The sequence below is a fragment of the Malaclemys terrapin genome, chromosome 2 (genome assembly GCF_027887155.1).
Source record: "Malaclemys terrapin pileata isolate rMalTer1 chromosome 2, rMalTer1.hap1, whole genome shotgun sequence".
NCBI classification, from domain to species: Eukaryota; Metazoa; Chordata; order Testudines; family Emydidae; genus Malaclemys; species Malaclemys terrapin.
Genome location: NC_071506.1, coordinates 141,470,689 through 141,496,782, shown reverse-complemented (window position 1 = coordinate 141,496,782; position 26,094 = coordinate 141,470,689). Strand labels below are relative to the sequence as shown.

Below are 26,094 nucleotides of genomic sequence, written 5' to 3'. Positions count from 1 at the left end.
GCTCGTTCCATTATTAGCTCATGCCAGTTTCTGCAATTAACTGCAGCGCTGTTTGCTAATGTTAAAAGCAATTATCTCAGGGTGATATTTTCACTGACACTGTCATTATCATTTCCAGCCTGCGCGTGCACAAGTCATGTTCATTCTGGGCACTGCACACTTCACCTGGGGTTTGTGTCTCCATCAGGTGCATGGAGTGGCTCCAGAATGGATCTTCCACTAACTCTCTGTCTTTGATGGGCAAGCGTGCTGAACCTTGGGAGGTTACTCTGGGCCCAGGAGTGATGGCCTTGTTTTGCCAAGATCAAAAAGCTTTGTAATGGACTGGACCGAGAGGCCCCTTCCTGGGTGACTAGCTGGCCTAGGACATTGAGACTAGGCCACTGAGCTGTTCTCCCCTAGACTATGGTTTGAATCCAGCCCAAGCTGATGGGCACTTTTGAAAAGACGTGTTCAAGGTCTGAGTAGGCCATGGGGTCTGAGCTCCCCTCATGCCTAGGGAGGTCCCTCTAGCTCAGGATAGAGGTAGGAAGACAGTGTGGGGGAAGCTAGCCCTGCCTGTGCACCACCGTCTCTGGGGATAGGGGGCTTCAGGGTGAATATAAAGCGAGTGTCATTTGTCTGCTGACTCTCCCCGTGCCTCCAGCAGCACAAACGTGCCCCACTGCCCAGCAGACCAGAATGGATTCTTGTGGGCAGCCAGCCTAGGCTGTGGTCCCCACTGACCCAGTCCCACCCTGTGAGGGAACGGCTCATTCTCACAGCTGAGAGAAAGGGGCTTTCCCTGATTCTCTCCTGTGGGTTGCTTCCTCCCACTCTTCTGGCGCTATATTTATCCAAATGCCCACAGTTGCATCAGCCCCTAGCCCATGCTCAAAACCAGCCTATGTCACCCGTGTCCCTTATGGAAAGGAAAATGTGAAAGTGGGGGCAGGCTGGAGACCACCTTACTGATGACAGGCCACTGGAGTCAGTGGGAGCCGCCCACGCCCAGTATCTTTAGCCCCTTAAAACATTGGCTATTTGGCTACTGAAATGTGGCTCCAGTTATTCTGTGGCAAGGTGGCTGGGCCTGGTATTTGCCATTGGGGCAGGGCCTGGCTCTCTGTTCGTCGGTGGGTGGGCAGCACTAGCCCACTGATGTCCCACTGATGAGGCTCCTGAGAGCTACCTCAGTGATAACTTTAGTTGCCAGGTGTCCGGTTTTCAACTCTGGTGGCTCCGGTCAGCAATGCTGACAATGCATCCCCGCCTGCCACTCTCAGCAGAGCGGCCAGTGACTGCGCGGGCCATGGGAGGGCATATCCAGGGAAAGCTGCCTCTGCTCTGGCCTGGGGCCTGCACATGCTGAGAGAGAACTAGAGCCCTTCAGTCTCCTGGGCTGCCGAGCCAGTGGTTTCAGGAGACTGAAATTAACATGATGGCAAATTCCATCTCAGGCCGCCTGGGCAGCTGGAGGGACCGTTTGGAGACGTCGCATTTCACAAGCTAGCACCCGCAGGAGTGATGCACTTTCTAAGCACAGAGAGGGGCTGGAGGAGATGAGACTAGAAAGGCTTTATTCGCTCCTAAATTTCAGGTCTGCTTGGCACAGAAGAGCGGGTCTGTTAGGAAACTAGCTACAACTCTCTGATGCTGTGCTGGCTCTGCCCTGATTTGAGTTAGAGCAGCCTAGAGGCTGCTCTAACTGGTAAACTGGGGCTAAGGTCCTCAAGTTCCATCCTACTGCTGTCCAGCCCTTGGCATGCTCCTTCCCCTGGTGGGGCCTCTGTGCTGGGAAGGTGAAGGCTGTTGGTGTGGGCATTAGTTCCACTACCAAGGGAATTCTGTGCTGGCCACAGATGGCCAGAATCTATCCCCTCCATGTCACATAAGCAATGTCTGGGCCTGTGGGTGCAGACCATGGTGGTACCCAGGGACGTCTCCTCCCCTGTGCAGAGTGGGACGGCACTTAGGAGCCCTGTCCATGCCGTGTGGATACCCACGCTGTGCCCCCAGCATCACTACGGCTCACTAGTGAGTCTTGTGGCCCTTGCCCCAGCCATCAAGGAACCAGGAGAACAGAGTCCCAGGCGTCAGGAACCTGCCTCTGATTTCACTGCCCCCTGTGGCGGATGGTAGCTAAAGGCAAGGGGCTCTTGGCCTCTCCAGACCCAGAGTGTAACTGTGACATTGAAGCAAGAGGCGCCTGGGGGCAGGCAGTGGCCACTCAGGGCATCAGCCCCCTAGACTTTGTGCTGCGATTCTGAAGGTAGCAGACAGAAGCAGATCCGCACTATGGGCCAGACTCAGCGCTACACCCCACAGAGTCACACAGGGGTCGCTGAGAGCAGGTGGACACAGAGACGAATCCGGATTCATCCGCCTGACCTTTCCCTTTTTGTAGCGGTTACGCATGAGAAATGTACGTCTCCCTGCTATAATTAGCACTCACTAGCTGACCGGAACACAGGGCCTGTGGTTCCACTGACTGTCACTGCTGCAGGGGAAGCGTCTGGGGGTTCCCCCTTCCCCGGCTGGCTGGGACTTTCCTTCCCCAAGAAGTGAAACTCCAGGAGGCAGAGACCTGCGAGAGCATCACACTGGGGGGTGTATAGGCAGCAAAGAGCGGGGGGGGGGGGGGGGGGGGGAGAGGAGAAGAGGGGCATGATTTGCATTTTGCAATCCTGCAGTCAGTGGGGGATGGAGCAGTGCTCTGGGGATGGGAAGGTCGGAAGATGAGGGGGACACAGGAGGTTGGTGTGTGCAGGGAGAGGTATGTTAATTTGTGGGTTGGGGGAGGAGGAAGAGTCACTGCTGGGACATGAGGGGTCGGAGCTCTGGGGAGGTCTTGCCTTGGGGTGGGGAACAGAAGGAGCCAGTCTCTGCAGGGGGTCTGGATGTGTGCCCAGGGACTGTGAGTTGGAGACTGGAGAAATGATGGCTCTCCCCATAGTCTTCCAGCCCCCTGGATTAAACTGAGTGCACCACCCTTGGTGGCAATGGGAATCAATGGACGTTGAAATCAGGCCACATGTCCTGGTGCCTGGGAGCTCAGATCCTAATCCTAGTCTGCCCTGTGGCTGCTCCTGACCTTCCAGAGGGGATGATGCACATCAGGTTTGCAGTCCCAAAGCTCTACTTCAAATGCTAGCAGGGCAGGGGTCGTCCTACGGCAGGAAAGTGGCGCTCCCCCACATGACTCCCAGGGTGCTTGTTGGAAGCGGAGACCTTAAAGAACAAGGCCCCACTTGTTCTGGGGGGACATCAAAGATGCCAGAGCATTTCTCCCCTGAGAGTTGGCGTTTGCCCTGGTATTCTTGGCCCCAGTGCCCAGCTCTGCTCACTCCAACGCTGGCTTTAGCAGGGCTGTGCACACAGCAGCTGATCCAACTCCTACGCCAGTCCATGCAGAGCCGACCCAGTGGGCGAATCAGCCTGTAGATTGTGGAATGCATGGTGCAGTGGGAAATGTGAGATCATGTTCACGGGCTCAGACAGACTTCTGCACTCTCCCAATGCCAGGGGTATCATGACAGCCCAGAGCAGGGGTCTCAACCTTTGCTATACTTTCTCCCAGGTAGCTGTGACCTAGCCAAGACTCCCCTCCCATCTACCAATATGGGAAGGGCATGGGTGGGGGGGGTCGCAACCTCCTGCTACCTGGTCATGCTCACCACCTAAAGATCAGGGTAGGCCACAACACCCCAATCCAGATCCCCATCTGAACTTCCCTGACATGTAGTGGAGGTGATGGTGGTGGGGGGGCTGGATCATGGTGTGAGTCTGGCCTCCTTTTCTGCTCCACACTTGTTGCATCCATCTCAGCTGTCGAGAGACTGCCCACCTCTGCTGTGGGGGGTCTCCATCATCACTGCAATTCCTTACCGCCCCCTCCCCCAGTCATCCCTGCTAGAGTCACTTCTCCTCTCAACCCTTTACTTGGGAGGAGGTGGGTGGTGCATCACCTGCAGTAGACACCATACCCGAGGTGGGATCTACAGTGGATCTGGCTCCTCAGGGGCTCCTCCTAGGTAGCCATCACCTTATGTGCTGGCCTTGGAGAGCAGCCAAGGCCACCAGTGCTTTCTCCCTCTACTTCCCATGCGGCTGCTCCTTGGAAGCCACCTGGGAAGCCGTGTCCCTGAGCTCGTTGTTGGCTGCAGCTACCCCTGCTGGTGAAAGGCAAGGCTGACCCAGTCCTGCTGGTTCCCTTCATCCCAAATGGCCTGGTGTCTCCCCAGTCTCCATGGGGCTTGCAGGGTGGAGAAATGGGGAAGATGCTTCAGAGAAGTGTGCAGGCAACAAGGTAGAAGTCCCAGTCTTGACCTGGCCTGATCACTAGTATTCTTTGTGTTCTGGTAGCCCCTGGAGATCAGGACCCCACTGGGCTGGGTCCTGCACGCACACCTAAGAGGAGGCAGTCTCTGCCACCAAGAAAAGATCCCTACTCCCACTGCACAGGTGGGGAACTAAGGGGTTAAGGGACGTGCCCAAGTTCACTGAAGAAGTCTGTGGCTGAGCGGGGAATTCACGCCAAGGCTCAGCCCAGTGCCTAAACAAGGGGATCCACCCGCACTTTAAGGTGGCAGGGTTGACTGTTAGCTCCATAGGGCTGGAGCTAGATTAAAGGCCGAACCAAAGCCCTGCCCAAGCTCAGCCCCCAGAGCTGAAGGCTGGTTTGCACCGCTCCCACCAGGAAGTGGTAGCGAAGGCTCCACTTTTCAGCGCAGAGCTGCAGTGTGGCTGTGACCCACACTCCTGCTTCTTTCCTGCCCTCTGCTTGCGGCTTGTCCACCTCAGCCCTGGCCTTGAGCGGGAGGGCCAGCCCCGGGCTGGAATGGAGCCCAGGCCACAGCAGAAGTTCATCTTGCTGCTGTCTCTGCTTCCTGGGCATGGTGGGGCGTGTCAATACCGATTTTCTTCACAGCGACTCCTGCCCCCAGCCCCGTGACTCGCTGCCAGAAAAGGCCGGCCTGGGGGAGAGGAGAGGATGAGTCAAAGCCGGGGCAGACCTGATAAAGCCCCAGTGTAAAATGGGACCAGATCACAGGACCCTTGTATCCTCCCTCCCCCCCATGTCACTCTGCCCCCACAATTTCACATTCTGAGACCGGGGCCCCCATGTGGGAGGAAACCACAGAAGGTCCCCACGCCACTGACTAAAGTCAGTTGAGCAGCGCCATATATAGAAACCACAGGAAACCAGGTGTGGGGCGGGCAGGGGTTCCAGGGGAAATACGTTGTCTGGGTTGGAAAGGGGCTGAGACAGATGAGAGCATTCATGGGGGCTGCTGAGAACCAGGGGAGCGTTTGGGGAGACTTTGGAGAGCCACTGAGAGCCAGGGAAATGCTGGGTTGAAAAGGCTGTGGGAAGAGGCGTCTGCTTAGATACAAGAAATGATTGTCTGGAGGGGGAACTGGTTAGCGTCGGGAAGTGAGGGAGATTTTCCTTGGCTCCCCCAGTCACAGACAGGGAGATTACTGAGCTGTCTTTACACAGGGCCAGGAGCTTCATGGCCAGTCTTGTAAGCAAACCACACAACGCAACTCACATTGAGATATAGGCATGTGCAGAGAAAGACACACAGAATGAGATACACACAGACTGTCACACTCCCACACAGGCATGCACACACGAGATTCATACACACACAAATATACACACCCTGATAGACACACACACATGCACATGCACACACACAAATATACACACTCTGATAGGTACACATTCACACACACCTCCTGATACATACACACCCACACCCTGAGAGATACACCCTGAGAGATATACACACACATATATACACACTCTGATAGGTACACACTCACACACACACCCTGATAGGTACACATTCACACACACACCCTGATAGCTACACACGCATACACACAAAAGTACACACACCCTGAGAGGTATACATTCACACACACACCCTGGTAGATACACATGCACACATACATGCAAATACACACCCTGAGAGGTACAGATACACAAATATACACACTCAGATAGGTACACACACACTCTGATAGGTACACATTCACACACACACATAAGTACACGCACCCTGAGAGATACACACACTCTCTCACACAAACAAATATACACACCCTGATAGAGAGAGAATCTCTCTCTCGCTCGCTCTCTCTCTCTCTCTCTCTCTCTCTCTCTCACACACACACACACACACACACACACACACACACACGCAGTGGGACGGCCTTAGCTCCTCTGATCTCAGTGCACGTGAGTGGAAGCTGCCCAAAAAAGGAGTTCCTCAGTGACACACAGTCCCTTATATGGCTGCCCGGAGCTGGCCCCTGCTCTGAGTATTTAAACGCCAGCGCCCGGGTAGGCGGCAGAGACACTGAAGCGTCCATCGCCCCGCGTATCCAGCCTCGTGCGCCCTGCTCTACGTTGCGCTCACTTCCCGGCCGAGCCCCGTGCGCCCTGTTCCGGACCCCACTCTGCGCTCACTGCCCGGCCGTGCCCGTGCGCCCTGCTCCGGACCCCGCGCTGCCCCCCGGGATTGGAGTGGACGCATCCCCCAGCCCCAGCCATGGTGATGGAGGAGGTGCTGCAGCTGGAGAGCGCGGAGCTCGCCAGGCTGCTCCGAGAGCCCGAGGAAGCCGGGCGCACGCTGGTGCTGGACTGCCGGCCCTTCCTCGCCTTCTGCCAGGCTCACCTGCGGGACTCGCGCCCGGTGCGCTGGAACGGGCTGCTGCGCCGCAGATCCCGCGGCAGAGCCGGCGTCAGCCTGGACTGGCTCGTCCCGGACAGGGCGCTGCTGGGGCGGCTTCGCAGAGGCGAGCTGTCCCGCCTGGTGGTGCTGGACGAAGCCAGCGGCTCGGTGCTGGCTCTGCGGGCCGACAGCCTGGCCAGACTGCTGCTCAACTCCCTGCTGCTGGAAGCAAGAGCCAGGCCCACGCTCATCTACCTGCTCCGAGGTAAAGGCACCTTCCCCTAGGGGCTCGCCTGTGGGCACCCAGCACCCCTCCAGGAGAGCATCCTTCCCCCCACCGGAAGAACACTGCGCACCACCCCCACCAGGAGAGCAACCTCACCAACCCCCCCCCCCAGAACACTGAATACACCCCCCCCCCACACACCATGAGAGCACCCCCACTAACCCTGGGAGAACACCCCGCACCAGGGGAGCGCACACACTCTCAGGATCACACACAAACTCACTCCTATACAGTATCAGTACCACCACTTCACACACATAAGAAATGTCACACAAACACAATCTCACACACATTCACAGCATGACACACTCTAACTAGCACCCCACAAACTTACAGGCACTCACAAACTCTCTGGCACACAGCACCAACTTCCACTCGTGAACACACATGCACAACAACCAGAAATCTTCTCTGCCTCTCTCTCACACACACATTCAAATACATAAATTCAGAACCACACCTGCAGCCCGTCACACTCACTGAGCTGCTCACACTACTCCTTAGTGCTAGAAAAGTACACACGGAAGGGCTAAAGGAGACATGGTTAGTACCTGGCTCCTGCCCCCAGCTTGGGAGGCCCTGGAGAGAGGCGGCCCCCCTTCTCCCAGCAGGTTGAGATTACAAGCTGCAGTAGCAAACCCCATTTTAAAATGCATTTTCAGCACACAAATGCTGGCCCATTCCCTGGGCTCATCTGCACAAGATCTTTCTGCCTGTTATTCCCAACGGCTTCAGTGCCTGTTTAACTAACCCTGGCACACCTGTCCCTGCGCATGTGCTGAGCAGCGATGCTCTACCTGCTGCTGACATTAACGTGGTGTGTTCTTTGCAGGGGGATTTGATGGTTTCCAAGCCCGCTTTCCAGAACTATGCTCTGAGCCACCGCCTCCTCCTGCCTCCTTGCCAGCCCTGATAGACCCCAAAGACGACAGTAACGCCAGGACCATGACTCCTTTCTACGATCAGGTAAGTTTTCCTGACTTCCTCAGCAATGCGACAAACTTGGGCTGGAAGGCTGATCTACAACAACGACTCCCCTCCCCCCATTCCAAATGTAGACACCCCAGAGCCTATGAACGCATATTACAGGGCCTGATTCTGATAGTCTGACTCATCCCGAATGGTCTCTTAAATGCTGAGGAGCCCGCTGACGTCAGTGTTCATGGGCGAAGGTGTTACTCAGCTGGCGTACGGGGGTCAGAATTGGGTACCACAATTAGTCATTCGTTTTGTTTGAGGGCCAGTCCTTGATCCCATTTCAGAAATGGGAGTTTTGACAAAGCCTCCAACAGCATCAGGATCTGTCCTTGAGTGTGTATCTGGCCCAACATCTGTCAGCAGGATTTGTGGGGCTCGCAGATTAAATTAATCATTAACTGATCTGGGTTTTCAGCCAAGGTCAAGTGCAGGGTCTATTGTCAGTTCACTCCCAGAAAAGTCATTGGTCCAGGCACTAATCTAATCTGTCCATCTGTCTAATCTCCTGATATCATTACTGGAGTAGCACTCCGATCCAGCAGAGATGAGGGGCATAGGAGTACCATAGGCAGATGCAGCTCCAGGTGATTGCAGGGCGAACTGGGTGCATGTCTCCAGGGGAGGGTAAAGCTGTGAAATCAACCCAGAGGAAGAAGGTCTCACGTTGTCTTTATTCTTCTTGTTTCTAGGGTGGCCCTGTGGAGATCTTGCCATTCCTCTATTTGGGCAGCTGCCACCACTCCTCCAACAAGCAGGTGCTGGAGTCCTTGGGCATCACAGCCGTGCTCAATGTCTCCGCCAGCTGCCCCAACCATTTTGAAGGGCAGTTTCGTTACAAGAGCATCCCTGTGGAGGACAACCACATGGCCGAGATCAGCATCTGGTTCCAAGAGGCCATTGGCTTTATTGGTAAGTCATGAGTACAGCCATTCCCCCTTGCAGCCCTACTGACGCCCTAGTACAGAGGTTTTCACATAGAGCTCATCAGAGGCTCATTGAAAGGAGCAGGAGCCTTTCCATTGATTTCAGTGGGGTTTGGATTAGGCCCGTAGTCTCTAGGCACGGCGCACTATTAAACCCCCTGCAGCCCTTGCTCCAGAGGGAGAACTTTTGTGTGTCAGGATCCGGTCCAGCCATAGGGCACGGTTCCAGCCCTGTCAGAATCTCATTCCTGGCCCCATGTCCTCCCCTAGGGGCAATGCCCCAGGAAAAGCAATGGCTCTTACCCAATGCCTTAAAGCCAAACAGGGCCTGGTTCCCCTCTCACCAGCCACTGGAGCAAATCAGGAGTAATTGCAGTGACATCAGTGGGGTTACACTGGTGTAAGCGAGAACAGAATCAGGCCTGTGAGCTCTGCGGGATCAGTGCACAGCAAGGAGAAGAGGAGGGAGTTTCAGGACTGAGAGCCCTACACTGGGCCCATCCTGCCCTGGACTTCAACCACTTACATCTAGGGACTCTTGGCCAAAGCATCTCCAATGAGCCACCCTGTAGGGCAGGCTGCATGGAGCGCTCAGCCCCTGGCTCTGAGGAAGGGGGATCTCCAGAGATACGAGCGGGAGAGTCTGGGTTTAAAGGGCACAGATCCGGGGGGGTTATTGGAGGGTTCTGAGGGCAGTGCCTCAGGACAGGATGTTCTCAACCCAGGGGTCCTGCTGGAGCATTCAGTGACCCTCTCTGCTTGCTCCCCTAGATTCCGTGAAGAGCAGCGGTGGGCGAGTGCTAGTCCACTGCCAGGCTGGCATCTCCCGCTCGGCCACCATCTGCCTGGCCTACCTGATCCAGACCCAGCGGGTGCGCCTGGAGGAAGCCTTTGACTTCGTCAAGCAGCGCCGCGGGGTCATCTCACCCAATTTTGGCTTCATGGGACAGCTTCTGCAGTTCGAGACAGAGGTGCTGTGCCATTAGCTACTGCCTAGCAGGCACCTCCCGCCCTCTGGAGCAGCCAAAGACCTAGACTCACAGTGTGTTTCCGTTTACAGCCCCAAGGGGGTGCTCTACCCAAACAGTATCACTCATGTATATTGCACTAAGATGTCAGAGGACACCCCTCTGCAACCTGTACAGACACCTCGACTTCCCCGGATGAAAGCCCCCATCCCCGTATGAATGCGTTGGACCCTTGAATGCGAAAAAAAGAAGTGAAGATGGGCAAGATGCAAAAAACGAGTGAAACTCTGCTTTTCCAGACGCACTGAGAGCAGCCGGGTGGCCTTGTTCCTCACACTGGGACCATCTGAAGGTTATGTCCACTTTATCAACCCCCCAGCCTCTCCCCAATCCCGGTCTTAAAAGAACACAGGATTGATTTGTCCCTATTGGTTTGTGGTGTGAAATCACAGCAGGTAGCTTCAGAGCGAGGCCGTTTACACTGTTAATTAGGGCAAAGTGCTTCGTTGTTTTTCAACGGGGCCCAATCCTGTTCCCATCGAGCAGGATCAGGGCTCATGTCAGATAATTCAGTACATTGCCTGATCTTTTTTGATCCACAACTTTCTGCTCCAGGGGACAGAAGGAAAGACAAAAGTCCAAATTTTCTGCTGGGAAAAACTCCACTGAAGAACCCACAGAGAATTTGGTTCCTTTGCTACCATACCACAAAAATGACTTGCACAGTGTCTCCTTTGATTTCTCTCTTGCCACCCAAACATCCATCTAGAACCCTGTCTGAACCGTGCCACAGAGTTTAATGGCTGACGCAGTGGGACTGGATTGATGTAAGAAAGCAGAGTTTGGTCTGTAGTGATAAAAAAAAGAGTTTAAACGTTTTCTTGGCCAGAGATCTTTCCTTGATCAAGTCAGCCTCATTGACCTGGAAAATCTACTCTGGCCCAGAGTGACAAATATACTGAATCATTATGACCAGATTATATGAACAGTGGATTATGATTGTCCACCAGGCCCCAGCCTCACTCCTGAGAGCCAGTAGCCTTTCTTCTTTGCACCTGAAAACCCGCTGTAATTCACTCCCTGCTCATTTTTAAAATATGCTGTGGAAGTGGGTTGAGGATACTTGATTGCAGATGATCCAATCCTTCCTCTTGGATAATGTGAGCCTTGCACAGCACCTTCTCTCTCTTGGGGGAGAGGGTGGGTGCCCATCTCCCAGCAGAGATCTCCTCTTTTGAATGCACTGAGGGACTTGATAAAACTTGCCAAGCCAAAGAACCCTCCTGGAGGGCTGACTTCCTCAGCAGCGCTCTCTCTGACAGTGCAGAGCAATACGGTTTCGTGCACTTGCAAACCTCTCGCTCGACTGAAATTAATGTATAGAGCTGTTGGAAATGTTGCACTTTATATTTATATAATATCCCACCGAGTTGGTTTGAACGATGTTTCAATTAAATGCTGGTTTTTATATTGTTCTCCGAGTCTCTGAGCATCATTCTGCCGAGGCTCTGGAGGGTCTCACTGAACAAGGGGACGTGGCCCCGATGCTGCATGACAACAAGCACCTACCACTGTCGCTGGTGTCCGCACCTGCCAAGAGCGGGCCCTAAAGGGGCAAGGCCAGATGTGCATTCCCTGTCTTCCAGCACTTGGGGCAGTGGGTTTCAGGCCCCCTTTCTCTCCTGCTGGTCTAGGACCAGGCAAGAGCCTCTGTGTAATATAGAGCAGCCTCAGGGCTCTCACTGGGTACCTGCATCTCTGCGGGGGGTAGGGAGGGGTCATTCTGGGTAGGGCTGGGGGTCACTGGGTGCCCAGGGTTGCTGTGCAGTAGGGGCAGTCTGGGCACGGCTGGGTCTCTGCGCTGGGTGTCACTAGTTACCCAGCATCTCTATCCATGCAGGGGCCATCTGGGTAGAACTGGTACACATCCTTTGAGTAGTGATGTGTGCTCCACTTCTGGGGCACGTGCACCCCTGTGCCTTTGATGAGAGATTTATGGTAGCCGTGCCGGTTTGGCCCACACCTACGCCCCACCCAGTGCTTAATTTGTGCCTGGGCTTGCCAGGGCTGACCCCCGGCACCTCTAGGCATGGCAGTTGATAGCCCCGGCACCGCTGGGTTTGCCATATCAGTTATGAATGTAAAAAAAATTGCTTCAGCCCTGACACCTCTTTCATTACAAATTAGGCACTGACCCCACTCATCCTCATTCCCTGACCCAAGGATATATGGGGCCGTGTGCCTGAACGGCCCTCATTCCCTTCTCCCTTTGGGCCTGAGACGGAGTCTGTAGCGTGCCCTGTTCTGTTGAATACTTTAGTGTTGTTAGCTAGCTCTTGAGTTAGATATAGTGGTAAATACTTGATAGTTGTAAATAGTGCCTTTGTTTTTCCCCATTTGCAGGGTCTCTTTGGACTCTTTATATCTGGGATATGCTGTGAGTCCTATGCTTAGATTTCACTAACCAATTATCAAGTGTAAACTCTTCCATGTAACATGGAGTCACAGACAGTCCCCTTGGGTACTCCACTCTGTCTTGCCACCCAGGTGAGCCTGCCCTTGTGATAGATGTCCCTTACACCAAGAGTCACAGCAATATTCAGGTTACTCCCAGTCCGAAAGGACCCGTCACTTACCCCAGGTCAATTGCACCTTGGATCTAACATCAAAGACAATGCTTGTAGCCAGTCCCATAATAAGCTATTTACAGATTTATTAATAGGAAAAGGAAATGAGAGTTATTTACAAAGGCTAAAGTGGGTGAACATAGATACACAAATGAGTTACAATCTTAAGTTTCCAAAGATGATAAAAGCTTCTAGAATAAGCAAGCTCTGTATGTCCTTTAGGGCTAGGCCAGGCTAAGTGACTGGGTATTCCTTGCTTATGCCTAGGACAGCTTGCCCCCTAGAATGCAAGCGGTATAGAAATCCAGTTCATCCTTATTAAGGGTTAATATCCCCTTCCTCACTTGTGCACGCAGCTGCAAATACAGCTGTTGGGAGGAATTCACGTGCATGACATATCTTCACTGGGGGAAGGGCAAACAACAAATAGCTTTTGTCCTCTTTAGTGTTCCACAATAGTCCATCTGGTGTTGATGGACCATCCCTGTTGGGCAAGACGTTAACACCTTCTGTTGGAGACCAGCACTTTACACTAGTTCTTGTCTTTCTCGTGGCTGGTGATTTATACAGTCACAGAGACTCACAATACAATTGCTCAAATATTACTTTAGAATATGGAATACAGATGTTATAAGTGAGATTAATGCGTGCAGTAACTCACAAGCAGTCAAAGTCCAAACACTAAACACATTCTTATAATCTAGGGTTACCATTCGTCCGGATTTACCCGGACATGTCCTCCTTTTTGTGCTAAAAATAGCGTCCGGGGGGGAATTTGTAAATCACTCAAAATGTCCGGGATTTCCCCCCCAGGCAGAGCAGAGCGAGCAGCTGGGAGGGCTGCAGGAAAGTCACCGGCTGGACTCCGGAGCAGCTGTAGAGCTCCTCCTCCCTCCCTCCCTCCCTGCATTCTGAGCCGGCAGCTCTTCCTCCCCTGCAGCCCAGCGCCCCGCTCCGGCAGCACTGTGCAGGGGCAGGGACCGGGTTGTGTGTTGCGCTGGGGAGCGCAGCCACGTGTCCGGCTCGCACAAAGCCCAACACCCTGTTCTGAGCAGCAGGGTAAGGGGGCCAGGGGGCAGGAGAAGGGGCAGGGAGGTTCTGGAGGGGGCAGTCAAGAGACGGGGGGGGGTCGGGAGTTCGGGGGGGGCTTTTTGGGGGGAGTGGAGAAAGTTTTTGGGCAGTCAGGGTACAGGTAGGGGGTAGGGTCCTGGGGGGCAGTTGGGGGGACAAGGAACAGGGAGTCTTAGGTAGGGGGTGGGGTTCTGGAGGGCAGTTAGGAGCAGGGGTCCCAGGAGGGGGCAGTCAGGGGACAAGGAGCAGGGGGGTGGGGGGTTGGGAGTTCTGGGGGGGAGCTGTCAGGGGGCAGGAGTGGGGAGAGGGATTGGAGCAGTCAGGGGACAGGGAGCAGAGGGGTTTAGATGGGTTGGGAGTTCTGGGGGGGGGCTGTCAGGGGGTGGGGAGTGGTTGGATGGGGCGTGGGAGTCCCAGGGGTCTGTCTGGGGGTGGGGGTGTGGATAAGGGTTGGGGCAGTCAGGGGACAAGAGGCAGGGAGGCTTAGATAGGGGGTGGAGTCCTGGGGGGCAGTTAGGGGCAGAGGTCCCAGGAGGGGGCAGTCAGGGGACAAGGAACGGGGGGAGGGTTGGGGGTTCTGGGGGGGCGGGAAGTGGGAGGGGCAGGGGCGGGGCTAGGGCGGGGCTCCTCCCGTCCTCTTTTTTGCTTGCTGAAATATGGTAACCCTATATAATCCTAATACCCATTTTAACAATGCTAACACACAGGTGAGCAGGACTGATTCCAGCTATGTATTTGTCAGTGTTCAGTTGAGACATGGTGAGATTGGCATGAGCTGGCACCTGGTCTGCCAGAGTCACACCCCATCCACCTCCAGATCAAGTCACCAAGAGCTTCAAGGCATAAGAATTCTAATACCCCAGTGTGTGGGGCAAGTGTGCCCCGTTCCTTCTTGGGGTGGGGTAATTACTTCCCTGCGGTTGTGTCCTTACGACCACCCCTTGTCTTGGGGTTGTGTGGACTAATGGTAAAAGTCAATATGGCCATTCTCTCTCTCAAGGTTGTGTGGACCAATAGCCAGAGTTAATATGTTATTACCTTGTACCTCATAGTTCGAACAAAACATCTTCATCCATTATCCTGTCACTACATCCTTATCTTTAGGAGGGGTCTGTGTGTTTTTGTACCATCAGCTCCGGAATGTCTTTATGTATTTACTTAAGAGGTCTGTGTGTTCTTGTACCATAGAATCATAGAATATCAGGGTTGGAAGGGACCTCAGGAGGTCATCTAATCCAACCCCCTGCTCAAAGCGGGACCAATCCCCAACTAAATCATCCCAACCAGGGCTTTGTCAAGGCTGACCTTAAAAACCTGCAAGGATGGAGAGTCCACCACCTCCCTAGATAACCCATTCCAGTGCTTCACCGCCCCTAGTGAAATAGTTTTTCTTAATATCCAACCTAAACCTCCCCCACTGCAACTTGAGACCATTACTTCTTGTTCTGTCATCTGGTACCACTGAGAACAGTCATGTTTATTGCTGACGATGCATGGTGCTAATGCCCCGGCGGAAAGGTTACAGGTACACCAACACGTATGCCTGTGACAATGGACCAGCTCAGTCAGTGGCGGGACTTTGCACTGCCCCCTAGTCCAGACAAAGGGTTAACGCAAGATATCCCAACATTAATAGACTGAGACAAACAATCTGGGATAAACAATGTACGTATCACCTTACTTGTTTCATGACATGTTTGTTACCTCCCCTTGTACTTTTACTCCTGATTTTTCAGACAAAATAGCCCTATTCACCACTTTCATCAAACCATTTTATCACATGCTCGGTTGGGGTGTTCTTGTGCTGGCCTGCCGGGATGTGTTTATGTATCCAGTGTTGTTAGCATCTAGGCTTGTTTGTTAGCCTGGGGTAGAAGTTTGGGTTTGACTTTTTGATACTCTTATATCTTATACTAACGTGTGAAGAACAATGAACAAAGATACTGTGTGTTGCATTACCCACAACCAGACGGGGCTTTTAGTACAATGAGACAAGATAAGGGATTGATGGCAGGTAGATGCATTGGTGGTATAGTGGGTGAGCTTAGCTGCCTTCTGAGCAGTTGGCCGAGGTTTGAGTCCTTGCCAATGGATTTGGGACAATCTCCGCTCATTGATATTTTTTGCGTTCCACAACCAAATCTCTGTACAACTTTTCATGAGTGATGTACCCAAGTACTCGGATTCTAATATCTAAACTGTATTGTTAAATCTATCCACCTACATTTGGGTTATTGCTGATTATGCACTATATGTATCTTATGACTTTAAAAACAAACTTTGTATTTGTGGATAATCTAAGCACTATGCCCAGATGTACAGACACTCTTTCCCCAACCTTTGTATTAGATAATTTTTTTAACATTAGCTTTAATAACATTTTTAAATATGAGTATACACTGGAAACTGCCTGGCTCTTCTCTCAAGGCAAGGTCAAGCAACTAGTTGGGAGATATGGGGGGTACTGGGGGGAAGGTATAAAACACTAAAAGATCAAAGAAATGCCTGTCCCTGAGTGTAGCACCACCTCACTCCTTCCCTCTCCCATGGAGTACAAAAGGGGTGGGATGAAGACCCCAGACCCACGACCCCCCAAAATGGACCATGACCATAAATGGTAAGGGGTGGGACTGTGGGCGTGCATTGCAGGTATATTTGGGCCTGCTAAGAAGAAGGAAGTGAGAATGGGGAACAGGGACATAGGAAAGGCTCTGCGATATCAGAGCTGGGAAGAGGGACTGTGTAAATGCTATGCGGCATCAGAGCTGGGAAGGGAACACTGGGAACCAGGGGCCTGCGGCATCAGAGTTATGGGATACATATGCCTGCTGGAAACTAACCCCAATAAACATCGCATTGCCTGCACTTTGGACTTCCGGTTTTCTGCATTCTGTCTGCGTGACAAGAACCAGGGGAGGGAGCGAAGGGAAAGCCCTCTAACAAGTGTGTTGTAGCAATGCCAGCAATACTGGTGCTGAGTTTGTGTACCGGTCACTGACTTCCAGGCAAGCATCTGCTTTTGACAGGGCTGGCTGTTGGTCATAGCATAACTTTTGCTGACTTTGGTACAGGCCTCAGACCTGGCACCAGGTTCATGCTTCAGGCTCTCTTTCTACTACAACAAGCAAGTCCCAGATCTTCCAAACTCAGGTTGGAAATTCCCTCCAGCCTGGGATCACCTCCCCTGTTGTTCAGTCTTTGTTCTCTAGTCCTGTTTCTAGGTGTTGAACTGTGTGGGGAGTGAGGCCCAAGGATGACGTCACTTCCCACTGTTATAACTTCTTCCAGCTTGCTGGAAAGATCCTTTGCTAAGAAGTGAGTCAAACAGCCTCCATCGTGTAGGTGCTCTCTCTCAGAGGTTTCCATTGTGTATAGTTCCTGAGGTAATACTTATGAGTGCGTGTATTCCCCTTAACAGGCCATTATCAGTTTCTGGCTGCCCCATTGTTGTACCTGAAAGGCTGGTTGTGGGTGTTTCCAACTTTACAACATATTTCAGTAACACACACACAGCAAAACTTCATAAATTCACATACAATGACAGCACATGCAGTCCAACAGGATATTAATGTTCAACAGATTAAGACTTTTAAAATGATACCTCACAAGGTGTACTTCGTACAAAATGTATCATAATGTTATGACAGTGGTGAATATGGGGGTGCCAGGGTGTTGCTTTGGGGTACAGAGTGTCACACTAGCTTTATAGCAGGTGGGGACAGTCGCCGTATAGCTGGATGCCATTGAGTACCCAGGGTCTCTGGGGCAGGGCTGTCAGGATAAACCTGGATGTCAGCCAGACATCCAGAGTGTCTAGGGGTGCAATTGGGCTAAAGCTGGGTGTCACTGGGTACCCAGGGATCCTTGGGGGGCAGTCTGGGTAATCCTGGGTACCCAGGGTCTCTGAGGCTGAGTTGGGGGTAAAGCTGCATGTCACTAGGTACCCAGGATCTCTGGGGGGCAGCTGGGATACAGCTGGGTGTCACTAGATACCCAGGATATCTGGAGGGGAAGTTGGGGTACCAAGAGTGTCGGGGGCAGTCAGGGTGTAGCTGGGTGTCACTGGGTACCCGGGGTCTCTGGGGGCAGTCAGGGTGTAGCTGGGTGTCACTGGTACCCGGGGTCTCTGGGGGCAGTCAGGGTGTAGCTGGGTGTCACTGGGTACCCGGGGTCTCTGGGGGCAGTCAGGGTGTAGCTGGGTGTAGCTGGGTGTCACTGGGTACCCGGGGTCTCTGGGGGCAGTCAGGGTGTAGCTGGGTGTCACTGGTACCCGGGGTCTCTGGGGGCAGTCAGGGTGTAGCTGGGTGTCACTGGGTACCCGGGGTCTCTGGGGGCAGTCAGGGTGTAGCTGGGTGTCACTGGTACCCGGGGTCTCTGGGGGCAGTCAGGGTGTAGCTGGGTGTCACTGGGTACCCGGGGTCTCTGGGGGCAGTCAGGGTGTAGCTGGGTGTCACTGGTACCCGGGGTCTCTGGGGGCAGTCAGGGTGTAGCTGGGTGTCACTGGTACCCGGGGTCTCTGGGGGCAGTCAGGGTGTAGCTGGGTGTCACTGGGTACCCGGGGTCTCTTTGGGGGCAGTGGGGCAATGCTGGGGAGGTGACAGTCAGTGGGTAAACAGCCGCTGCTGGGTCTGTGCAAGGAGCTGTGTGTGGGGGGGAGCCGCTTTCGTTCTCAGAGGTGTGATGCTGTTGGGCTCTTTGGCTCATGTTTTCCCTCCGTTGCCCCGCACAGCACAGTGCCCGGGAGTTGGTACCTTGTCTCTATGGCGGTAGTCCCTAAACTTTTCAGGGGCACCCTTCCCTTACCCTGTTTGCACCCCCCCCAGGCCTGGGACGTGGGGCGGGGGAGTGACAGGCATAAGGGGGGCGAGGCTGGGACCACAGCTGGGGGAAGGTCTGGGCTGGGAGTGGGGCCAAGAATAGAGCTGGGGCCAGGGTCCCAGGGTGGGAGCAGGGCAGAGCAGAGCTGGGAGCAGAGTGGGACTGGGTGGCACTCCCTCCCTGCCCCCCCACGGGGGCTGGTCTGGGCCCCACTGCATCCCCCAAAACTTTCCTCCACACCCACCCAGGGAGGGGTGCTCCAGTTTGGGAACTGCCTCCCTAGAGGGGGCGTGCCCCACAGTTTGGGGGCCTCTGCTAAGGAAAGATCCCCTGCATCTGCCCGCCTTGCTGCACAGGCTGCTGTTCTCAGCCTATTTGGTGTGGAATTCTACTGCCCCTTGGTGGCAGAGGGGGATTCTGGCGTTTGCATCAAAGTGCGAGTCCAGGACATTCTGAACGTCATAGAATCGGGCTGGGGGGCAGGTGAGGGGTGTCTCTCGGTCTCTCCTGGTGAAGCTGTTACACTTTGTATAAAGAATTATATCTTCATTGGAAGAGGGGCTTGAAGCTGGATGTCACACCCGAGTGCCCTGCCCACTGGGCTACTGAGTCAATCTCTCTGCTTGCCCTAGGATGTTTAATTATTTATACAGAGTGGAACAGCCCAGAACAGCCAGGCTGCTGGTGGTCACAGATCTGCCCTGGGAGGGGCGATCTGGGTTCACCTTCCTACTCTGAATCTGCGTCTGCCCATTCTCGAAGAGTGCCCCAGGCACTGCTCCCCTGGTCCACCAGCCAGGCAGCTCCAGTACTCCCAGTCTCATCGCCCAGCCAGGGGAGGCGTGCTCTGAGCACACCTGCTGCGTCAGGCCTTGCAGACAAGGCAGGTGGGGGATCACCGAGTCTGAGAAACCAACAGGGCTCAGGCATTAGCCAGGCACCAGGGAGCACAGCAGCACGTGGCTTCAGGCAGCTTGGGCATGGCACTGGTGGAAATGTAGGGCTAGCTTCACAAAGGGACTTAGGTGCCTAACTGCCACTTTCGGCACCTAAATCCCCAACTCCCCGCTCAGCTGCTGCTGAACCCGACAGTGCTCAGCCCTGGGGGGCACGAGGCAGCCACTCCTTGGGGATGGGGATGAAGAGGAAGCTGAAGCTGTCAGTGACCAGCACAGCCAGGAGCAGGGGCACTGGCTCCGGCCCCCCAGTACCCTGGTCGTCCCAGAGCCAGGCCAACTCCAGAAGGAGAGGAGAGGGCTCCATGGGGACAGACTGCCAGGTCCTATTCCTTAGGGACATTCTGGTTCTGTCCCTGTGAGAGGCCCCTGGGCTGAGTCTCCCCTCTGCCTGCAACGGCAAAAGGATTTCAATCCCAGGGATTTTCTAGGCACCTAAAAGTTAGCACTGCAAGGCCTATGTCCCTTTGTGGATCTGGGGTGATCATCCCCCAGCTGAGTGGGGATTTTGAGAATCTCACTGACACCTAAACGGTGGGTTGAGGCACCTTGGTTAAGGTTGTGCAGGACATTGCTAGCAGAGGTAGAAATTGACCCTAGATGGGGGAGGGATAGCTCAGTGGTTTGAGCATTGGCCTGCTAGACCCAGGATTGTGAGCTCAATCCTTGAGGGGACCATTTACTGGGGCAAAAATCTGTCTGGGGTTGGTCCTGCTTTGAGCAGGTGGTCGGACTAGATACCTCCTGAGGTCCTTCCAACCCTGACATTCTATGATGGGGGTTTCAGTGCAAGTCCAGCTGAGTGAGCCAAGCTAGCTGAGGAGTGTAAAAATCTGTACACAAAACACCCAAATTAGAAACGGGGTTTCAGTTTAGTCTGTTCTTTCCCCTTTTTCCTCCGTGTTTGGGAACATTCATATGAGCAGCTTTAAACGACCCACAGCCAAGGTTCAGTCTATACAGACAATCAAAAGGCAGAGCAGGTATGATACAAACTGAAGAGAAAAATCACATGAACCCCCACAGCCCAACTGGCTTGTCTACAGTGTGGGTCTGTGTATCTCTGCAGTGCTTCCAAGTGTGCGTTTGTATGCATCTGTCGTATACAATATGTGTGTGTAAGTAAGTGTAGGGGTGGGCAAATTGCATCATCAGTGATTTTGTGCGTTCCTGACGTGCTTTTTGCTTGTGTGTGATTGTACCGCCAATAATTGTGGTGGTGTGTGTTTGTAGCTCTTCAGGAGAGTTTGGTTTGTGCCCCTGCAGTGGGTATGTGAATGTAGCTGCAGTGTACGAGGTTTTGCTTGTGTCACTGTCACTCTGCAGTGTATTTGCATACTGATGGATGTGTGCGGCTGAACAAACGGATGTGAGCCGGCCATGAACAAACCGGGGAGGGAGGGAGGTTCTGGACGAGCCTCCCCAAAGTAGTTGTTGGAGACAGAGCTGGACAAATTTAGGAGTGCAATGGTAGGATGGGTACTTGTGATGATGGGAATCAGGGTTCACTTCTGGTTCATCTTATGTTCCTAAAAGCTCAGGCTACAGGGTTTCAGCTGGCCACTGGCAGAGGTCAGGAAGGGAAGGGGTTTTTTAATCTCTTTGCTCTGAAGCATCAGCGATGGCCACGGCTGGAGGTGGGACACTGGACTGGGTGGGCCAGGCATGGAGCATTCTTTCTCTCCGGTGCTTGGCTGGGCTGGTTCTTGCTCACATGGTCAGGGTCTCACTGATTGTCATATGTCATATATGGGAAGGAATTTTCTCCCAGGTCAGATTGGCCGGGATCTTGGGGGGTGGAGAGTCACCTTCCGCGGCAGCCTGCGAGTGGGGTTACTTGGCAGAATTATCGGGGTGTATCTCATTTAATAATTCCCTGCCATCGCAGGGACCTCGGGCACTGGGGCACCTCAGTCCCTCCTATTCACTGCCTGGGACACAGCACAGTCTAGTCTCCTGTGGGCTGTAACGCTTGGGTTGTTGGGTAGCGTGTGCGTGCTGGGTAGCCTGTGACCTGCTGGTGGCCAGACTAGATGATCTGGGAGTCCCTTCTGGCCTTAAACTCTATGGTTATCTCTGCACTGGGACCCCCTGAGCCGGGAGAGTCCCAGAGCCTGGGCTCCAGCCCAAACCTCAATGTCTCCACCTCAATTTTACAGCCCCGCAGCCCAACCCCCGCCCCACCAGGCCAAGTCAGCTGGCACTGGCCAGCCATGGGTGTTTAATTGCAGGGTAGATAGACCCTGGATATATTGGCAGTGGGTTATAGTGAGTTTGTAGCTATAGAGATGATATATGCTGCTATCCCTGCAGTGTGTGTGTAGCAGTCTCTTATTGTTGTTATATGGGCTCTGTACAATGGGTTAATGGATCATCCCTTAATCAGAGGGCCAGTTCCAGGTGGTGCCTCTCACCTGTCTCCTATATAAAGATTCACAGGGGAGTAGTACTCTGAATAGGCTGTGTGCTAGTAGGCATGTGTCGAAGTGTGTCACAGTGGTAGCTGGTCCTTTGGAGTTCCTCCTTTGCCATGGTGTTGTGTTTTGGCATTTGGCCTATATTCATAGGCCTTATCTGGGTAGCAGAAGGTAAGGGGAAATTCTGCCTCCTCCATAAAGCTGTTGGCTTTTTCCTGTGTCCCCATTAACAGTTTCTGCTCTTGCTCCTTTGAGGGTAGCTCTAGGGGACATGGGAAAGCCCCAGAGTGTGTTTAAGGCTCTGCTTAAGCAGACCCTGAGCTGTAAACATGGAACTTCACTATGTAATGTTTGGAACCTCATGCTGGAGTTTGCTGAATGGCTTGGAGATGTGCTGGTGTTTCTGTGGATCAGAGTAAATGTCAACTGAGAACTCCCATGTTGGTGCTGGGGCTACTTCAAAAACTGAGCCTAATGGAGATAGGCTCTAGAGTGGCTTTCTGCTAATGAAGTGACCCCTTGCTATGGGAGTAGAGTTGTCCACCTGCCCACTTAGGATAATGGGGAAGCTTAATTAGAGAAGCTGCTGGGCTCTACAGTGCAGTTCCAGAGAGTTTAGGGCTGTATGTCTGGGTCTGTGGCTTTAATTAAGGATGGGCCCTAACTTTACTCTTTACTTTGCATAAAGAGTAAGATGTCAGGGTGGCTTCCTTGGAAAAGGATCCCATTGGGTAGCTGATCTTCTATTAATACTATAGTGGAAGCTTTAGTCTCATTAGTGATCTCATCCCCTCCTATTTTTGCAAGCTTGGCTCTATTGGTTTTGCTAGGGCTTGGTTAAAGGAAACCACCTAGCTTCTTGAGCCAGGAAGCTGTTGTCTAACTAGAGCTATGGCACTTCTAGCTCTCAACAGGTGATATCTCTGTTCGAGGGGGTCCATCTGCCCTGCTCCAAATGCGAGCTCTGAGGAATACTAGCCAGAGAGCAATAGCTGTACCACTTTAAACATCAGGACTTTGTTCTTTTAAAGATTTTTATAAGGGTGGGATCCATGGTGGGACTTGGGTACTGCAATGCTGAGTGTCTCAGTGTAACCTGTGGGCAGCCTAGCATTCACTTCATTGTCCTTCTGCTTAAAAGCCCAACTTCCATGGAAAAGCACCTGGAGACCCAGAATTCATTCTAAGGATTTTCTGCAAGGATTGCACAGGGTCAAACTTCCTATTTCTCCCCCCCCCACCACCCCCAATTAACTTAAGTACCAACTTTATAAAATGATAAACAATGAACATGGCTATTTTATAAGCAACATACTTTATCTTCTGTTTAGAGGAACTTGTTTTTTATGTATAACTGGTCAGTCCCCACAAACTCAGTAAGAAGAAACTCCATTACCAAAAGTTTAGGTTGAGTTCACCTGAGTCTGTTAGTCTTTGATCACTAAATGTATAGATTCTGCTGAGTCAAAAGCAACATCTTCCCTCCCTTTTCTTGTAGAAATTTTCAGCTGGAAGCTATGCAGACTCCTCTGAAATCACTCCATTGAGCTAGTCAGCTGCTAACCAATTAACAGCCACTGAGTTAATCATGTAGATAAAAAACAAACTTGCATGCAATATTAATAGCAAAATAAATGACCCTTTCCCCACTGTATCATTTAAATAAGAGGCAAGCTGGTGAATTGTACTTGATGAGACTGTTTAACTAAAACAGTTTGGCTAAAATCAATCCTTCCATTTATACAATTAAAATAAATGAGGGGAAATGGGGAGGGAAAGCTTTCTGTAACAAACACTGCTAGGGCTTCCCTGGTGGAGAGCTAACCATATCACTAGCCTGCTGCAAAGCGCTTCAGAGTTTGGGACAACAGCCTGTGTCCTGGTGCTGGGCTCAGCTTCTCCCAGCCTAGGCTGGGCACATGGCTGTTGGCAAAGCAGCTGCCCTGACTGATAGTGGGGAGGGTGCTCTCCTGTCCCACCAAGTTGCGGGATGCCCATTCTGGGAAATGAGAGAGCAGGAGACTGGGCCTGGGGTCTCAAGTGGGCACCCTAACCAGCAGCTTGGCCTGGGGGTGGTGAGGCAGCTGAGCCTGGCTCTGGGGGTGCTTGGTGGGGTTGGGCTTCAGGTGGAAGGGATGGGGGGGGCTAGCCTCCCTGAAAGGGGGGTTCACCCACTGCTCATGTAGGATTTCAACAAGGGTCTCCATTTTCCTCCTCCATTGGCCAGAATTTGAATGGGGCTGGATCCAGCAAGCAGCCTCTGAGCATGCCCTGCACATGACGCCAGTCTTCCCCTGGCTTGTGAATCGCTCTAAGGTTTAGGTGCCCACATGCCTAGAGGGACAAGAGGCAGCTGTGCGTGATGTGCCCTGAGGCAGAAACGTCAGTGCCGAGGGAGCTGAGGCACTTGCAGGGTTTGGCAGGAGTTTTGTGGATTGTAGCAGTACCGAACTTGGGACTGAAGCACCTAAGGCTACTTGGGCATCTCAATGCCTAGCCTTAAGTATCAGAGGGGTAGCAGTGTTAGTCTGAATCTGTAAAAAGCAACAGAGGGTCCTGTGGCACCTTTAAGACTCCCAGAAGTACTGGGAGCATAAGCTTTCGTGGGTAAGAACCTCACTTCTTGCATCTGAAGAAGTGAGGTTCTTACCCACGAAAGCTTATGCTCCCAATACTTATGTAGTCTTAAAGGTGCCACAGGACCCTCTGTTGCTTCCAAGTAGCCTTGTGGATCAGGGCCTAAACATCTGTCCCTTGACTAGCTGCCAACTTGCCTCTTGCTGATGTTAGTAACTTGCTGATGACCTTGGTCATGCTGCTTAACCTTGCTGTGCCTCCATCTCCTTAATGAGGCTGAAAATGCCTAGCGCTTGGGGCAATGGCAGATCCTAGAGGGGCTTTAGGAAGTGACTGAACATAATGAGGAAGGAGCTTTGACTCGGTATAAAATGTCCCACAATTCTTGGGGATTTCCCTCAGATTGTCAGGGATCTGAGCGGATCAAAGATGGTGAGGCCTAAGCTTAGCTACCTTTACAAAGCTCTCTATATAAAAGTAGCTGGATAGCTTAATTCTTGAAACTTAGCTTGATGTTTCTGAATCTCCTGGGCCCTCGTGATAGCTACCTGCTGAGTGGATGTGGTGCAAATGAATCCTCACTAAATGGCAACCAGGGTGGCTGCAATACTTCCATAGTGGCTGAGTGCTATTCACTGAATGTGGGTTCTGGAGCATCTGTCCGGGACAGTCAACATCCCGGACTTTTCAAAAGGACTTGGCGGTGCCTGGTGGCTAAAGGCCAGCTTGGTAAAAGTGACAAGCTGTGAGAACAGCATGCACCTGCCAGATCAGGCCTCTACTGCCCAGAGCCGTATCTGTTTCCTTTCCTGGCTCCTGTGGGCCCTGCAAAGCCAATATTGCTGTGGGAGAGGGAACTGTATTTTAGTCTGGTTTGTCCTTGGTGCAGCTGGTGCTACCCCCATCTCCAAGGACCCAATTTGAGACTGTGCTAGTGCCCTGAACCAGGCCTGACTCTGGGTGGGTGATCAGCACTCTGAATAGCCACCCCCTCAAAACAGGCACCCATGATCCCAAGTCACTCCCAAAACTGCAGCTGGAGTGGGGATGAGTGGGTTAGATGCTGCTTGGGGTGGAATGGACGTGAAACCATCTCAATGCCTGTCCCTGACCTACCCCAAGAGGGGGTGGGAGTGAAATCTCCAATAACTTATTTAATCTCCCCCCTTCTAGCTCTCCCTACAGGAGGCCTTGGCAACTCCCTCCAGCTCCAAAATCCTCAACATGCAGCTGGGAATCCACCTGCGGGTGATGAGATCCTCAACATTAACCAAGGTGGGAAATCCCCTTGTGCTTTGAGGCATTTGTGTCTGTGGATCCCTCTGAAATCTGAATGCTGGAAGCTCTCACTTGCTGGGACCGGTTCTGCCCGGGTGTCCATGTCTGTATGACCAGGAATGCCATCTTCCCACCAGCCAGTGTATGCTGTGTACATGTGGGCAGGCTCCCTGCCTCAGCTGAGGCTCTGCTGAGGGTGGCTTATCCCAGCAAGTCTCCAGCAGTGTCTTGGTGTGGTGCAGTGCCCCCAAGTCTGGGAAACCTGAGAACCACCTTGCTCAGCCCATCTCCGGCGGAGGTCTAGCAGCTCTTGCTGGTGCTCTGCTGTCCACACCTGTCTCTAACTCCCCTGGGAGTGGGCAATGGGATGCCTGTGATAACGCAAGCCAGGAGAACAGTGGCCAAAAGAACATCAGACCTAATCCCCCCTGTGGGTGTTGGGTGGGGGAGGAGGGGAGGGGAGGGTGAGTGGTAGTAACAAAGCCTAGGCAGTGGACAGTGCCAAGAAGCAGGCCCATGCTGACTCCTAA

General features: G+C 53.0%; 1 protein-coding gene across 1 annotated transcript; it reads left to right on the top strand.

Annotated features, from left to right (window-relative positions):
• Window positions 1–6,374: 6,374 nt before the first annotated feature.
• DUSP2 (dual specificity phosphatase 2) lies at window positions 6,375–11,295 on the top strand. The gene is made up of 4 exons (XM_054018829.1): window positions 6,375–6,930; window positions 7,784–7,917; window positions 8,619–8,838; window positions 9,624–11,295. Exons 1-4 carry the CDS (start codon window positions 6,543–6,545, stop codon window positions 9,836–9,838), a joined length of 957 nt encoding a protein of 318 aa, XP_053874804.1. The 5' UTR covers window positions 6,375–6,542; the 3' UTR covers window positions 9,839–11,295.
• The last annotated feature ends 14,799 nt before the right edge of the window (window positions 11,296–26,094 follow it).